Source organism: Myotis yumanensis, unplaced genomic scaffold (genome assembly GCF_028538775.1).
Source record: "Myotis yumanensis isolate MYYU_CA2020_CCGP unplaced genomic scaffold, mMyoYum1.0.hap1 SCAF_3, whole genome shotgun sequence".
NCBI classification, from domain to species: Eukaryota; Metazoa; Chordata; class Mammalia; order Chiroptera; family Vespertilionidae; genus Myotis; species Myotis yumanensis.
In genome coordinates, this window is record NW_027223754.1 from 23460665 (window position 1) to 23476998 (window position 16334).

General features: G+C 41.8%; 1 protein-coding gene across 9 annotated transcripts in view; it reads left to right on the forward strand.

Annotated features, from left to right (window-relative positions):
* TACC1 (transforming acidic coiled-coil containing protein 1) overlaps positions 1–16334 on the forward strand; it is a 101631-nt gene that overhangs the window by 68379 nt on the left and 16918 nt on the right. For 2 of the 9 annotated variants that reach the window (XM_070408429.1, XM_070408427.1), the window contains exons 3-7: positions 3414–4482; positions 8296–8356; positions 9524–9731; positions 12979–13031; positions 15698–15823. In XM_070408429.1, the coding sequence (XP_070264530.1) occupies positions 3414–4482; positions 8296–8356; positions 9524–9731; positions 12979–13031; positions 15698–15823 (1517 nt within the window). Of the gene's footprint in view, positions 1–3413; positions 4483–7038; positions 7075–8295; positions 8357–9523; positions 9732–12978; positions 13032–15697; positions 15824–16334 lie in introns of all 9 variants that reach the window. The other 7 variants (XM_070408431.1, XM_070408430.1, XM_070408435.1 and 4 more) reach the window with 5 other exon arrangements.

Consider the following 16334-nt stretch of genomic DNA (forward strand, 5'->3'; position numbering starts at 1 on the left):
TGTAGTGACTGGGGGCAGGGATCGAAGTTATAACTATACAGCAATGACAGGGGCCCTTTTGAGGACCCTAAACACAGTGACTCCTAAATGGTAGGCTGTGGATTTTCTCCACCAGACAATGCTCTCACATGATTTTTCATTGAGGTTCAGAGTCTTCATGGACCCTCTGAAAATTTATCTAAGAACCCTTCTTGAATTACTGTAAAAGACATCCATTTTCATGCATTGGTTCTGAGATTTTGTTTTAAGACTTTTGCCTTAGATTCAGACCTTGTATCTTAGACTTGGATGTGAGATACTATTTGTGGATTCTGAGGTTAGAAAAAGGCCAGGGTGTGTATCTGTGCCATACAGGAAGCCTGTTTAAATTTTGGCAGCTTTCTCACTTTACAAAACTCATCTGTAGCTAAAGGACAGGAAGGGATAGATCTAAAAGGAGTTTCAGACAATGCTTCACCAAAAAGTTAAAACCTGAGGGGGAAAAGTCAAGCATACTTGAAAATAATGCCAAATCTGAAGTAATATACATTGTTTTCCAAGTGGTTGTGGTTTTCTTTCTTCTAAAATGAGATTATAAATGTGAAAGCAGCTAGTCAGTTGGTTCTCAGAATATGTCAGCTGAATACATTTCTGAGTTTCAAATATATTTGTGGTAATGGCATTTCCCCTCTTCTAATCTAAGGCTTTCAAGGTTTTTCATAAGCTTGTATTTTAACGCAGTATGTTTTCATTATACTGGAGTGCAAACCCGAATGTCTAGCTGTTAATCTTTTTTTTAAATTTTATTTTATTGTTTAAAGTATTACAAATAGTAGTACATATGTCTCCTTTTTTTCCCCCATTGATCTTCCCTTGGCCTCCCCGCCCCCCCCCTCCGCCCAATGTGTTACTTTAATGTTTAAGTTTTTGGCATTTCATGCCTTTTCTTTTAAAAATATTATAAAGGGTGAGGGAAACATTTCTTTTTACAGAATAGTCTACATCCTGAATGAATATAGGAGAGATCTGCGGTTTGAGAGCATCCATGGGCAATTCACACAACCTTTTAGATTTATGGGAGGCTGAGTATGGAAAGGAAGTTTCATTAACAGCAGCAGACGTGGCAGAAGTGGAAATGGTGGTCTATTTTTAATTTCCTCTGTGTTTGCTTTGAATTCATCTACTGATCTAATCGCTGTCTGTGTTCACCAAGCCACCAGGCAGTGCAGTGCTTGTCAGACTCATCAAACTCATTTCAGGGAGAGAGCTCTTCAGTTCCCTGGAGGAAGATTTTAAGGAATCCAGGATTTATTAAAAATGGAAGGATGAAGAGAGGTAGGTTAGTTACACAACAGTGCTTTCAGATTAGAAACAGGGACTGACAGCTGTGGCTAGAACTCTTCACTGATGGAAGTTTGGCAACTGGAGCCTACTGAGAATGGGTGTTTTACTTAGTGAAAGTTACCTGTGGTGTGATGCTTGAAGTTTAGGTTCTATCTTACGGCAGCACTTAGGGATGTGGGGTCAACTGGTGTTGGACATGTACTGTTTAGAGCATAAATTAAAAAAAAACTTGCCCTAACCGGTTTGGCTCAGTGGATAGAGTGTCAGCCTGCGGACTGAAGAGTCCCCTGTTCGATTCCGGTCAAGGGCATGTACCTTGTTTGCAGGCACATCCCAGTAGGGGGTGTGCAGGAGGCAGCTGATCGATGTTTCTCTCTCATCGATGTTTCTCTCTCATCGATGTTTCTAACTCTTTATCCCTCTCCCTTCCTCTCTGTAAAAAAAATCAATGAAATATATTTTTTAAAAAGTCTTACTCAGACATACCTTTTTTTTTTTAATTAAATCTTTATTGTTCAGATTACATTTGTTCCTCTTTCCCCCCACCCCCCATAACTCCCCTCCTCCCAGTTCCCGCCCCTCCCTCCGCCCTTACTCCCCACCCACTGTCCTCATCCATAGGTGCACGATTTTAGAAATACCTTGTTGAGTTATGTGATTAATTAGTTTTCTTGCTTGATGTTCTCATGATTCCCAAAACAGGTTTAAGTCAATGAGCAATCTTCTCCCGCCCCGCCAGTACTTTCTGCTGGTGACTGAAGATATAGACCAAGGTGGGGTCTGCAGTGCCGAGGTGTAGGAGTGACTGGCAAGTTTATTTACCTGGCACCTGGCTTGAGCTAGCCAAGACATGCCAGGCGGGGTGGTGTCTTCTTGGTGGAGCTCCTTTCCCCACTGCTCAGTGTGGGGGGCTGAATTCAGATGAGGATGTTGGTTTTCCTGCCCTATGCCACCCTGGTAGGTGGCATGATTTCTGATACAATAGGTAAAAACCTTTATTTCCTAGAGCTACAGGTAGAAGCCACTGCCAATCCCAGTCATAAAGGAGTCATGTAAAAAGGTGTGTGAGTACTTTCCAAAACTTTTTCAGTGATGCTCAGGTTTTTGATCCTGCATTAGGATTAGGATTAGGATTAGGATTAGGATTAGGATTAGGATTTGGTTTAATGGGTCATCTCTGAGTTTCCTTTAAAGTCTTGAGATACTGTGATAATAACCAGCTTATTCAGTTTTTGCTGCTACTCTATCATTATTTCAGATATTTAAGTCAGGAAAGCACGATTTTAGTTTGTGCTTTAAATAAATACCTTCATTACACCTTCCTAATTAAAGCAATTCTCCTACTAAGACCCCCAATTAAAAAGACTCTTTATTTTTTACAAGTGATTTGAGAGAATTCCTGACCCAACTCAGAAAGCCCTTATAAAGAAAAAATGACGTTATTATTTTACGACTTATTGTCTTAGCAAAATAAGGGCTATTTGTTTTTCAAAGCCATTTCTGTGTCTGCTCTTTCAAATTTGTTTTTTTTTTAATTTGGTTCTTTTAGGTTTTCAGTCTAGAGAGAAGTTATTCTGAGCTGGCTGAATTAATTTTGAAACAGTTGAATTATTTAAATTCCATTCTGGGGAAGAGGGAGTACTTGTCTTTAACATCCAAAAATTAACATCTGCTTGCTGTGTTAAATCTGGAACCTGGGACTATTAGGCAGTGCCCCGGAACTGTCAGTGCCAGATCTCCTGCATCTGAGCTGTCAGCATCTAAAGTTTCTTCCAGATCCGTCATTTTAACCTGCAGAATTTTAACATCAATCATATGCTTTGCAGTGCACCATGATCTACTAGCCTTTTCCTAAGTAGCTCTGTTTGGTATAATTATTATTTGTATAATTTGGGTAATAGCTTGGGAATGGAAAATTCACTTTTGTGTGTAGTACCGGCTCTTCCTTTTGTGGTTGTGCTGCCATAGAGATGCTTAACAAATGCAAAGAGGAAAGAGCCTACTTGTCTATGTGGATTCAGCAAGTAGAGAATATTTACCAATGCCAAAAAGATCATTCTTTAATAGATGGCTTTTGTGTTTTGTTTTAGACTCACAAGAAGTTGATGAACAGCTGATAGCAGAAGTGGTTGCAAAATGTTCATCTGAGACTCATTCTAGACCCTCAGAAAATGAGGTTTCACAGCAGGCTATTGATTCTTACTCCGTCAGGGATTTCAAAGAAGAACCTGAACACGATAGTAGCAAAATTTCAGTAGTGAGGCCATTTTCAATAGCAACCAAGTCCACGGATAACTCAGAGGCAGCTCTTGGGACAGAAGCAGCATATGGCTGTGTAACTGCCATCTCAGGCGAGGCTCTGCCCTTCAGCCTGCCAGAAGCCATCCAGGACAAGGCGATGACAGAGAGCACCATGGGGGTTACACTGGAGGCTTCCACAGAAGCTGACCTGAAGAGTGGGAACTCCTGTCCGGAGCCAGTGCCCAGCAGAAGCAAGCTGAGAAAGCCCAAACCCATCTCTCTGAGGAAGAAAACAGTTGGCGAGTTCTCAGAAACTTCCATGGAGGGCATGCCTCTCCCCCAGGCATCCTATCCTGATGAAATGGATGGGAACACAAGTCCTTTGCTAGGAGATGCCGGGACTCAGAAATCTGCCCCTGACGTCAGGGAAACAAGCAGCACTCCCAGTAGTGACACCAATGATTCCGGGGTGGAGCTGCTGGAGGAGTCAAGGAGCTCACCTCTGAAGCTGGAGTTCGATTTCATAGAAGATGTAGAAAGTGTAGAATCCAGGAAAGGCCTTCCAAGAAAACTTGGCAGGAAACTGGGTAACAAACTGCCTCCAAAGGTACAGAAAGATGGCATCAGTAAGCCAGTAGGCACCAAAGGTTCAGAACCGCCCCCGGACCAAGCCACAGACGATGCCTCTCTCTCCCAAGCGTCTTCTAAGCAGAATCCCAGTTTCAGTCCCCTGGGTGGCCAGTCCACACTGCAGGACTCCCCTCCCCTCTCCTCTAAGGGATCCTACCACTTTGATGAATCCACGGATCCCTTTAAACCAACTACAGCTTTAACAAATGGTGACTGTTGTTCTCCTGCTGGTAATCATGTTAATGAAACCTTAGAATCACCCAAGAAGGCAAAGTCGCGTTTAATAACGTGAGTGATGAGGGGTGTGGGTGTTGTGTTCTGTGTACACTCTGAAAGTTGGGCAGCCGGCTGCTGTGGGTTTTGGTGATCTGGAGTTATCTTTGAGGTGCAGGTGGGCAGACACAAAGCTTACGACTTCATATTGCAGTCTTCACTGTTTTAAAGCAAACTTTTGTGTGGAATCAAATACCAGAGGTTTCCTTTTTCAGTGGCTGCCTGGTTTATGAATCCTCAGCTTATTCAACTGAGCTCTTTCCCCACCCTACCACCCCCACTTTTGGTACTTTCATCCTGTTTAACAAGATGGGCAGGTAGAGATTTGATGGCTTTCAAAAATCCTATCTGGGCTGTCAGGAGTCGCTTTACTTACAGAATTCAAGTGATATGCTAGCCACCATCTTCAGATTCTCTATGGATAAAACAAAAATTCCAAGCCTACAGATTAACTGTCTAGTGTCAAGAACTTATAGAAAATGGTCCAAAAGGGTCTTATAGAAGTTTTTCACTTAAAACAGAAAGCTGTGATTTTTTTGGAAAACAAACCACTGAAAGTTGGGGAGAATTCTTATGTCTTTATGGTTAGCTTGTGGTTCCATCAGCAAGGAGGTGAATTTCCAATAAGAATCAGGAATATTTTAAACAATGACAGAAATCTGACTAGACTTTCGTTGTGTGTTGTGACACTACCCCTACCCTACCCCTTGTCCTGGGAAATCTAGAGCCACTTTTGCAAGCTCCTTGGAGTTTTCAGAGTGATGACCTCAGGCCACAGTCCATGTCAAGTTTTAGGTTAAATTTGTTATAGGGTTCCCTTATCACAAAACTAACTGGTGACAATATTCCCCTTTGTGACACTGTGGCATTTTGCTAAAAATTGAATATAAGAGAGATCAGTGACATAGAAGATGAAGTATGAAAAAGGAAGTTGAGAAGAAATATCATGTTTTTAATTGTCACCATAGATCATTAGGGAAGAAATTTTTAGTATTACTATGACTTCAAGAAAAATGCTGGATGGTGTGGTGTATTATATATACTAAAGGGAAAGGTTTAAAGAGCAGAAAGTATCAATCTGGACCAAGAAGCTCGAGCAATGTAGGAATCAGTTCTTCCGCAACTTCAGAATATCTAGGGCAGCGGTTCTCAACCTGTGGGTCGAGACCCCTTTGGGGGTCGAACGACCCTTTCGCAGGGGTCGCCTAAGACCATCAGAAAACACATATATAATTACATATTGTTTTTGTAATTAATCACTACGGTTTAATTATGTTCAATTTGTAACAATGAAAATACATCCTGCATATCAGATATTTACATTACGATTCATAACAGTAGCAAAATTACAGTTATGAAGTAGCAACGAAAATAATTTTATGGTTGGGGGTCACCACAACATGAGGAACTGTATTAAAGGGTCACAGCATTAGGAAGGTTGAGAACCACTGATCTAGGGGAATAAGATGTCAGTAATACTTGTTGATCTGTTCTCTGATTATATATGAGCAGTTAAATGGTTGCTGAAAAAGATGATTGATCAGGTGTCCTCAAAGTGCTCTTCTGTGTCTAAGGTTAGTTACTGTTGTCGAGACAGTGCTTAGCCAGCTCATTGCCTTGGTGCTTCCTGATATGGGATATCCTATATATGGGGTGTCTCTGCCCAGCAAGGTTGATAAGTTATTTCATTTGTGAGCCTTCCTTCCAACACATGTTGAAGGCATGTAGCCATTGCATTCATGTTAGATGAGATTAGATCAAAGGGAGGGAAATTGATCCTACACCTTATTTTCCATAGCAAGAAGCACCCTCTCTTGAGTCCTACCATCCTCACCTGGTAGCATTGTCCTCCTATTCTGTTTTTGGTGAATGGACTTCTTGATCTAATAATATACCTTACAGATTTTAAAAAAATTCTATGCAATCAAAACTCTTGCCTCTGAGAAGGGTGCTTGACCTTTGTGTAACTGGGATTTTGTTTAGCAAAACCCTATTGGTAGGAAAGACTGAAAATATACTTGTGGTGGTAGAATCTAGTGGAGAGTTAGAAGTTGTGTTAGCAGGGTACTTGTGTGACTTTTTAAAAGATGTATGTAATTGGTGTCTCAGATTCTTCTATGAAATGGAGACATCATCCTATGATTAGGATTTTTGTGGACCAAATAAAGTATGAAAAATCATTTAAGGTGTCTAGTGACACACACCTACAGCAGATAGAAGCAGATGCATCTTCAACTTTATTTTTATTCATGCATTGCCTTAGCTGACTAGACATTTAAGAGTAAATGTGTTCAGCAGTGAAATGCTAACTTTTTCATCTATAAGCTTGAATATGTGGCATTTCTGAATGCTTCTATCACTCTTACTCATTACAGATGAGGTTCCTGACAATCATTCACTCACCAGTGATAACTTTCATAAATATGACATTTTAAATTTGTATCTCATCTCATAGAAAGAACTTTGCAGCCTTTACATCTACCGGACTAGAGATAAATATTCCAGGCTTTACATGATTTTTTTCTTCATCTGTCTGTCTCTTTCCTGTTTCTCATTTTGTTGGTGCCTCAGGACTACTGAACAAGTGAAATTTCTCTGTTTTCTGTTGTAAGTACCCCTACTGTGGTTTCTGTTTGTCCCTGGGACTGTTGGCAGTTCCTCTACCCTCCTCTCAGACCACCTCTCCATAGCATGTTGGCTTCCGGTTCTGAGTTTTTTGCATTTCATTTGCCACTTCATGAGTCAGCTTAGCCTTGTGATTGTCTGTACCCGAAGGAGTGGCGATCGGCCTTCCAACCTTAGGTGCGTGGGCTTGCGCTCCCTGCCTTGGCACGCCTGTGTGGCGCTTTGATACCGAATGCTGGCTTGGCCCCAAAGATCATCTGGCAGGGGTTTCAGGCACTGCTCTGCTATTTAATGTTGGAAATAATTGGCTTTCTTGATAGGATAAGGCTGCTGGGTTGGAGAAGGGGATAAAATGGAGACATCATACTATGATTGGAATTCTTGTGGACCAACTTGAGTTTGGTGGTAAGGGGTGGCACTCAAGCATTAGGAAAGAAAATCATGAGCCAGATAGTGGTTGTGCACGTTTTGGTAACATATGCGCTTGCCTTTTTTTGTTTGTTTCCCCACACAAGAAAAAAAGTTGCAAATTATTATTATTATTTTTTTTTTGTCAGAGTCGCATTACTGGAAATTTTAAGTTCATTCAAACAAAAGAATTTGAACTAGTCTTTGGATCGCAAATTATGCGCCAGTTTAAATAACTGTTGGTTTGAGTTTTCCCTGGTTCCAGCCATAACGTTCTTTCCATCTTACTATTTAATAGGAATGGTAATAGTTTACACAGATATTTTCCTTTTTATACTTTCTGTTAACCTCAGTTCTACTTTGTTAGCACACATGTCCGGAGTTGTCTCATTAGACTTCTATGGCTTTTAGTGCAATAAAGAATTTTTTAAAGAATCTAGTCCAGCGTTGTAATTTTTCTAATGAATGCCAAAGCCCAAGTGAGTGAGGATCAGATGAACTGAATGTCTCTGCTAAGGCTGCTCTCTCAAAGGCTGTGGTGGTATGTAATGAAAAAGTCCTCCTCTTGAGGAGGTCTTTTCAGAGAATGAATTGACTGTAGTTCTTTGCTTGCCCCGTCTCTCCAGAGAAGATTCAGAGGTGTAAAAGCTGCTCCCATCCCTGACATGTCGATGTACGACTTGTGTGGTGCTGTATGCCTTGGCTTCTATCTGCACACACTGCTCTCTGCTCCATCTCATAGCTCGGAAGTTAGTGAGATTCCCAACCAGCTTGGTTAATTTGTTTTTCTTTCAGGAGTGGCTGTAAGGTGAAGAAATATGAAACGCAGTCTCTTGCTTTGGATGGGTGTTCACAGGTAAGTCTGTCTATCACCAGAACATCTCTTAGACCAGTGGTCCCCAAACTACGAATGCATCCCCCCACCCCCAGGTTGGGGCATGGTGGTTAATGGAGACTTCCCACTGGGTATTGGAATATTCAGATTTAAGAGAACCAGCATCCTAAACTGATCTGAAAAGGCCTCTCAGGACAAGGAAACCCTTTCACAATTCCCCTTTTCCCATTATTTTATGGTTCCCTCTCACCCATTTCTAATCACCACTGGGTGTGAAGTCTCTGGGGCACCAAACAAAGGGGAGATTGAAATATTGGTGTAGGTTTTAAGGAGGTGATTGATTCCAGTGAGCTGATAATGTTTTTTTAAAGTCAGATGATTGCCCTGACCGGTTTGGCTCAGTAAATAGAGCGTCGGCCTGTGGACTGAAGGGTCCCGGGTTCAGTTCCATTCAGAGGCGTGTACCTTGGTTGCGGGCACATCCCCAGTGGGGGGTGTGCAGGAGGCGGCTGGTCAATGTTTCTCTCTCATCGATGTTTCTGACTCTCTATCCCTCTCCCTTCCTGTCTGTAAAAAATCAATAAAAAATATTTTTTAAAAAAGATGATTTTCCAACTCATCACTTTCAACCAAATAGGAGAACCTGAATTGATGGAAGTGAAGTAGACCGGGAAGTGTAGGTTCAGAGGGGAAAAGGAATGATGTACATTTCTGACTATTAAAGAGGTTGTTCGTGTCCAATTTTAAATACACTGTAGGATATCAAATCATTAGAATAATTACATTGAATTAAGCATGGTAGTATTTAAACTATATTAGATATTATATCCTTCGAAATTATTTAAACTGACGCTGAACAGTTTTTAGATGGCACTTGGGAATACAGTGGAGTACATAGATTTTTTTTGGTTTAATTTAGGAGGCTTATGAGCAGAATATTTGAAACCACTGCCTTGGAACACTTAAACTTCTTTCTCATAAATTTAGGCTAGAGAAGGTTAATTTGTCAAACCTCAGATTTGAAGCAGAAAAGCTCGGTGCTAGAAAAAGGCAACATTCTGTGATTGAAGGACTCCAGCTTCTTCCTTCATCTGTACTCAGATCTGTGGTTAACTCTAAGCAAATAGTGGCTGCTGTGAGATGTCTCTTTCCCTTCCTAATGGTCATCTTCTCTGTTGCCTTTCCCAGGATGAAGGAGCAGTGATCTCCCAGAGTTCAGACATTTCTAATAGGGACGGCCATGCTACCGATGAGGAGAAACTGGCATCCACTTCATCTGGTCAGAAATCAGCCGGGGCCGAGGTGAAAGGTGAGCCAGAGGAAGACCTGGAGTACTTTGAATGTTCCAATGTTCCCGTGTCTACCATAAATCATGCGTTTTCATCCTCAGAAGCAGGTATGGAAGTATATATTCATCTTTCTAATGTACATAGCATAGAAATGCCTGAAAGCCTAAAGCTGAGACGCCTTAGAGAATTTGGATTCTGATCTAAGCTTTGCTTCTTCACCTAGAAAAGAGACACAAAAAGGGTGTCTTATCAAATACCAGGGACATATGGATTAGTGTGGCAGGATGTACTGGAGGCACTAATGTGTGGGACTGCTTGAAATTTTTTATAATTTATTATAAAATTATAATAATTTTTTATAATTTATTTTAATGTGGCCACACCTCAAAGTATAGTGGCCTATAACCATGATGTGATTATAGTGCTCCTTGTTCAACTTACAGAAATAATAACTAACGTGTAATTCCTTACCAATGTGCAGGCATTGCTCTAAGTGCTTTACATGTATTAACTCACTACTCTTTGCTACGTATTATTTTTTCCCCATTTTTCGGAGAAGGAAAGTGAGACACAGAAGTTAAGTAACTTGGCCCAGGTCACTTGTAAATGTCTAGTAAATGGTAGAACTAGGATTCAGACCTTAGCAGTAGGTTCCATGGTCTTTTAATCTCAAAGCTAAAGTACAAAGAGCTTGTTTTCATTACACTAGACCAGTGGTCGGCAAACTGCGGCTCGCGAGCCACGTGCGGCTCTTTGGCCCCTTGAGTGTGGCTCTTCCACAAAATACCACGTGCGGGTGCGCATGTACAGTGCGATTGAAACTTTGTGGCCCATGTGCAGAAGTTGGTATTTTGTGGAAGAGCCACACTGAAGGGGCCAAAGAGCCGCATGTGGCTTGCGAGCCGCAGTCTGCCGACCACAGCACTAGACCATTATAAATTGTCCTGCTCACAGATGTGGTAGACTGAAATTAACCGATGCCCTATAAAATCCTTCTTAATGCCCAAATAAGAACCTAGATAGACTAACTTTCTTGCTAACCTTCTTGCTGTTGGACTCTCAGAACATTGTAGAGCGGAGGCCCTCCTTCTAGGTCCCAAGTTGTATCTGTGACCCTAAACTTGACTTGTGAAATGTTTAGAACCATGTTCCTGACTATATTAAACATTATTTAAAAATCAACATAATTTAATTTGGCTTTTTTATACCTAGAATTTAAGAAATCATGATCTCTCATCAAACGAGGGAAGCGGGTGGAAATCAGGACTTTGTGAGAGTTTTTCTTCCAGCCTCCTCCCTGCCCCCAGGTCTCAGTTTTTCATCTATAAAATAAACGTGCCAGGCACTATTCCAGATTTCTTCCCAGGCCTCTTTCTGCTCTGACTTCTTTCCCAAGACTTCATTTGCCATTTCCCTTTATACCACTTTACTCAGTTAGGTGGGCTACACTTACTTCTCTTATTTGAAATATCTTTCTTTGCCATCTCCTATAGAAATTTTGCCCATCCTTTTGGGTCTATTTCAAAAACATCACTTGGCTCCCACCATGCTTTATGCTCCCAGCACATTTCTTCTTACCGTTCGCGTTTTGTGTATTCATTATAGAAGGGATCTTTGATAAGCTTCTCAAGGTTAAGGACTATGAGTGATTCATCTTTGAATTTCCTCGGCTGCAGGTGCATAGTAGACATTTGTTGAATTATATTCTTCCTCACTCGGAGGAAATTCCTGCAACAAATTTGTAGAGCTGGAGTTCTGTTAGATACAGTGCTGTCCTCATAGTGGGTAGGTAGTATGTCACTGTGTGTAACTGATTATCCATATCAGGGGAGAGGCAGAGGCTGTGGTCATGCGGGTGGGAGTGTGAGGTGGATGGGTGTACTGACCCTGTCAGGTGAATCAGAGAACATGTACTGGGGAAAGTCACCTTGGAGCTTGGTTTGATAGATACAGACGTAGATGTGCACCAGAGAATGAGTGTCTCTCTCAGGGTTGGGAAGGAACCTGCCATGTGGGTAAAATGCCCAGTAGCTCTGTGAGGACAGGGTAAGTGGGAAAATGAAGTGGTACTGAGGATTTGGGGCTTGCTTCTGTAAGTGGAGGGGAGCCATCGAAGGTTTTTTCTTTTTTTTTTAAATACATTTTTATTGATAGAGAGGAAGGGTGAAGGAGAGAGAGAAACATCAATGATGAGAGAAAATCATTGATCGACTGCCTCCCGCACGCCCCTTACTGGGGATGGAGCCCAAGACCTGGGCATGTGACCTTGACCAGAATGGAACCCAGGACCCTTCAGTCCGCAGGCCAACATTCTATCCATGAGCCAAACCAGCCAGGGCCATTGAAGGTTTTTAAGCAGAATAGTCACATTTGTGTTTTAAAAATAATTCATTATAGACAGAATTTGCTAAAATAATAATTTGTTATTGCTTTGTGGGAGATTGTAGTCTTATAAAATTTTCAAATATTTTAAAATTGTCTTCAGTCCTGGTCCTTGTGGCTCAGTTGGTTGGGCATTATCCCGTGCACTGAAGAGTTGCCAGTTTCATTCCCGGTCAGGGCACATGCCCAGGTTGCAGGCTCTATTTCTAGTGCAGGGTGTACAGGATGTTTCACTCTCACGTTGGCCTCTCCCTCTCCCTCTCCCTCTCCCTCTCCCTCTCCCTCTCCCTCTCCCTCTCCCTCTCCCTCTCCCTCTCCCTCTCCCTCTCCCTCTTCCTCTTCCTCTTCCTCTCCCTCTCTCTCTCCCTCTCCCTCGCCCTCTCCCTCTCTCTCTCCCTCTTCCTCTCCCTTCCTCTCTCTAAATAACAATTTTTAAAAAATTGTCTTCAGTGAGAGCATATTCCTTTAATTAGAAAACGTCTAGTGTTAGGTTTTTTAAAATGTCTCTGGTGGTAGAGTGGGAGGTACAAAATGAATTTAGTTTTGTGGGTATTGCAATTTGGAGCTTATTGTTTTATCTGCTACTGCTACACTACTTAGATTGAGGGTACCCTTTTGGGCTGGAGTTTAAGACTTTGGTAATAAAACAGCATTCAGTGTTTCCTCTCACTGAAATAATCCCATGGTTAGCACATGGGCACAAAGGACAGACTTGCTGTTTTTGCACCTGAAGATTGTGGATTCATTTATGACTGACTAACTCCGCACTCCTCTTTCTTCTAAATATTTTGGACTTTTAACATGGACAACACAGTGATCAATAGAAAGCCAGCGCCCCTGTGAGAACTTGGGGTGCGTTCGTGTGTTGTAGATGTCATTCTGGGCCTGCACTGGGGGTTTCCCAGTGCCTTTCACTAGAAAGGGGAGGAACCAGCTGCTTGGGTTAACTACAAAAATGACTCTGTGTTTTAGGCGTAGAAAAAGAGACGTGCCAGAAAATGGAGAAAGATGGATCTGCGGTGCCTGTAAGTTCCTAAACTTTGCGGGTGAGGGGGGAGTTAAGTGGAGCTCAGGTTTTTTCAGCATTTGTTTCAAAGCTCATGTTAAATCTTTAAATAAATTATGGCCATTGTTTGGTGATGGGGATGAAATATAAATAAAACACAGCTTCTTCACTTGAGGGGCTCACACTCTATCCCGAGATTCTCGGACAGCAACCCCTAGCGTATGTGCAGCTGAGCACTTGATGTAGCTAGTCCGAATGAGATGTCCTGTAAGTGTAAAAATACAACCAGTTTTTGATGACTTGCATAAAACGAAGGGAGGTAAAATGTCTCTAACTTTATATTGACTACATGTTGAGATGATAATATTTTGGGCTAACTAAACTATGTTATTAAAATGATTCTCACCTGTTTCTTTTTGCTTTTTTCAATGTGGCTGCTGAGAATTTTTAAATTGCATATGCTGCATTATATTTATTTTGAACAGCACTGGCAACAGGTACAGAATGGAAACGAACCACACCTGTGGTGAAGTTATACTAGAATGTGGTCCTCGGGGCTGTGGGAGCCGGGGCTCACCAGCTGCGTAGCAGGTAGCAGGAAAGCTGAAGCTGTGCTGATGAAAAACAAAATGACTTAAAGAACTCTAGAATAGATACTGATATTTTCCTTACTAAGAAAACCAAGTGAATAGAATGGTCAAATTCTTGATAACACAAGGGTCATGGGAGGCACAGGGAAGTTAGTTCCTAGAGATGGGGATTCTGGCTTAGAGTAATAAACACTCACAAAAGACAGACTTTAAAAGGTATTAATTTAGATTGGAAATGTAACAAGGCAAACCAAATGTGTTTGCCTAACGTAGTACATTATCTCCCTGTAGGCAATTACATGGGAAGCAAGCTCTACAGGAAAGACTCTTGATGATAGACATGGCACAGGAAGTAATAGAATGATCACATGTCCAGGGTGTATCAGTTGTCCACAGCAAACATGTATTATGCCATCGTTTTTGGATCAGGAACCCTGGGATGACTCCGAGTCTCATGGGCTGCAATCAAGCTGTAGACCAGGGCTGCGGTCACCTCCAGGCTCACTCATGTGGCTGTGGGCCCATCTCAGGTCCTCACTGGCTGTTGACAGAGCCATCAGTTCCTTGCCACATGGACTTCCCCATGGAGCTTCTCACTGAGTGAAAGCTGGGTCTTTCTGTAAACAAAGTGACATACCATGACTTTTACCATATTGTGTCCTTTACGAGTCTAGCCTGCTCCAAGGAAGAGACTGCCCAAGAGGATTGGTACCAGGAGGTGGGGTCATGGGAGCCATTTTAGAGGCCTCCCGCCACAAGTGACTTTTGGCTCTAGTGATAGGTCTGTCCCAAGATAGTGTTTCTGAGGAATTTTGGACTTCCATCAGCATGTGGGCCACCCTCCCCCAAATGTTGCTGCAGATGGGCACGGCCAGCCCGTGGCTTTGCATTTCCCCTTTTCTGTGGCCTAAGCCCAGAGTTTCTATACTGGATGAGGTGTGTGAAGCTGTCTGCACAATTGTGTATTTTTGAGTATTTTTTAGAGAAAGGATGAGTCTATAATGACCCTGGCAAGTTTAAAAACCACTTGTCTAAGTGAACCTTGGACTTTATGTTCAGTTCTGGTTCAAACAAAATACCAGAGAGCTGATTGATTATGAGCAATAATTAATTGATTAGTTATACTGACATTTAAGATTATTCCTAGGTCACTTTGGCTGGCATTTCAGATGTTACTTGATGAACTTTCCCCCCCCCCCCCCCATTTATACAAAAAGCTTACTTGTATAGGTAAGGGGCAAATAGCCCCAAAAATGCTTTCTAGGAAGGAAGATAGTACAGAACCTATATTCTTATGAAAAATAAAATATTAACCATATGTGGCTCTCTAGAACCCGAGTTTATGATAAAAACAAGCTGGTGTATCAGAAAGTGCAGTGCTGCCAGACAGGACTGAAACAATAGCAAGGAAGAACCAAAAATAGGAGCGTGGGCACGTTGTCAGGAACAAGTAATGGTGCACACCTGACAGCATCACTGGGCTGTGGCACATCACTGCAGAGCAAGGACTTTCTGGTGATCCTGAATCGCCCGGGCTGGGTTGGGTCAGGCACATTCACCATTTCTGCCTTCCTAGGCCTGAAACTTAGTAAAAAAATTTTAGAAATATTTCCATCCAAAGTGACTACATAGACACACAAAGCATCAACATGTAAAAAAAAAAAGTTGACTTTCTTTGGGAAATGTATTTACATGGAACACATCATCCCCAGAAACCCCTTGAAAGATGAGCCATGAACCAGGTAGTGTTCTGTTTTTTGCATGTAATTCTTTGGTGACTGACCACTATGATAAGTACACTTCCTTTGGGGGGATAAGAAGAAAACTTCTCTAGGTTATCTGTTAGACAAGCAAGACACCCTGATAATCCTTAGAACAAGTTTTTCCTTTAGATAGCACTGTCGCTAGACTTGATTTTTTTAAAAACCCTGCTGGGTTTTTATTGTGTGTTTTTTTTTTTACTCTAAACATGTTTTTAAAGATTGTGATCAATGTAGCAATGAGGAAATTATTGAAAGATGCTTGAGATTAAGAAGCTGAAGATTAAACGTATTAAATGTAACCTCTTCCTCTCTCCCCCCCCCCCCCCCCCCAGGGACCGTTGGAGTCCCCTGTGGAGGAGGCCCCCGTGTCCGTGGCCTGTGGCGGAGAGAGCCCCCTGGATGGCATCTGCCTCAGTGAGTCAGATAAGACAGCCGTGCTCACCCTGATAAGAGAAGAGGTAAATGCTTTCTTGTTCTACCCACTTATCGCTCCATTCTTTGTGAAGCCATGTGCAGCGGGCAGATTCCATCTCTGCTGGCCTCCGTTATCCCCGTTGGAAGTTCGTGTTTCCTGCAGCTTGTTTAGCTCAGATAAAGGGCTCCCTGTAAAACGCCACGTTGGTGCTGGGGTCCTGACATCGTGGTGTCCTGTTTATCTTTTAGCCTTGAAATTTTAAATATCAAAATTTGCTAACTTTATCCACATGAGTTTGTAAATTAGTGCCTTCATTTTACAGAGCATATTAGTATGTAGTATGCTTGTACATAAAAATTCCTTAAATTCTAGATACAATTGTTTCTAATATACAATTGTTTCCTACCTTCATCCATTCTTTAATTCAACTCTCAAATACCTTTATCATGTTTCTTGAGCAGCCTCTGTTCAAAAATAGGTCACTGCTAGGCCTTGGATGATCTGAAAAAATATGAAAGACATTGTTATATACTAGTAATCAGTTATCACCCTCT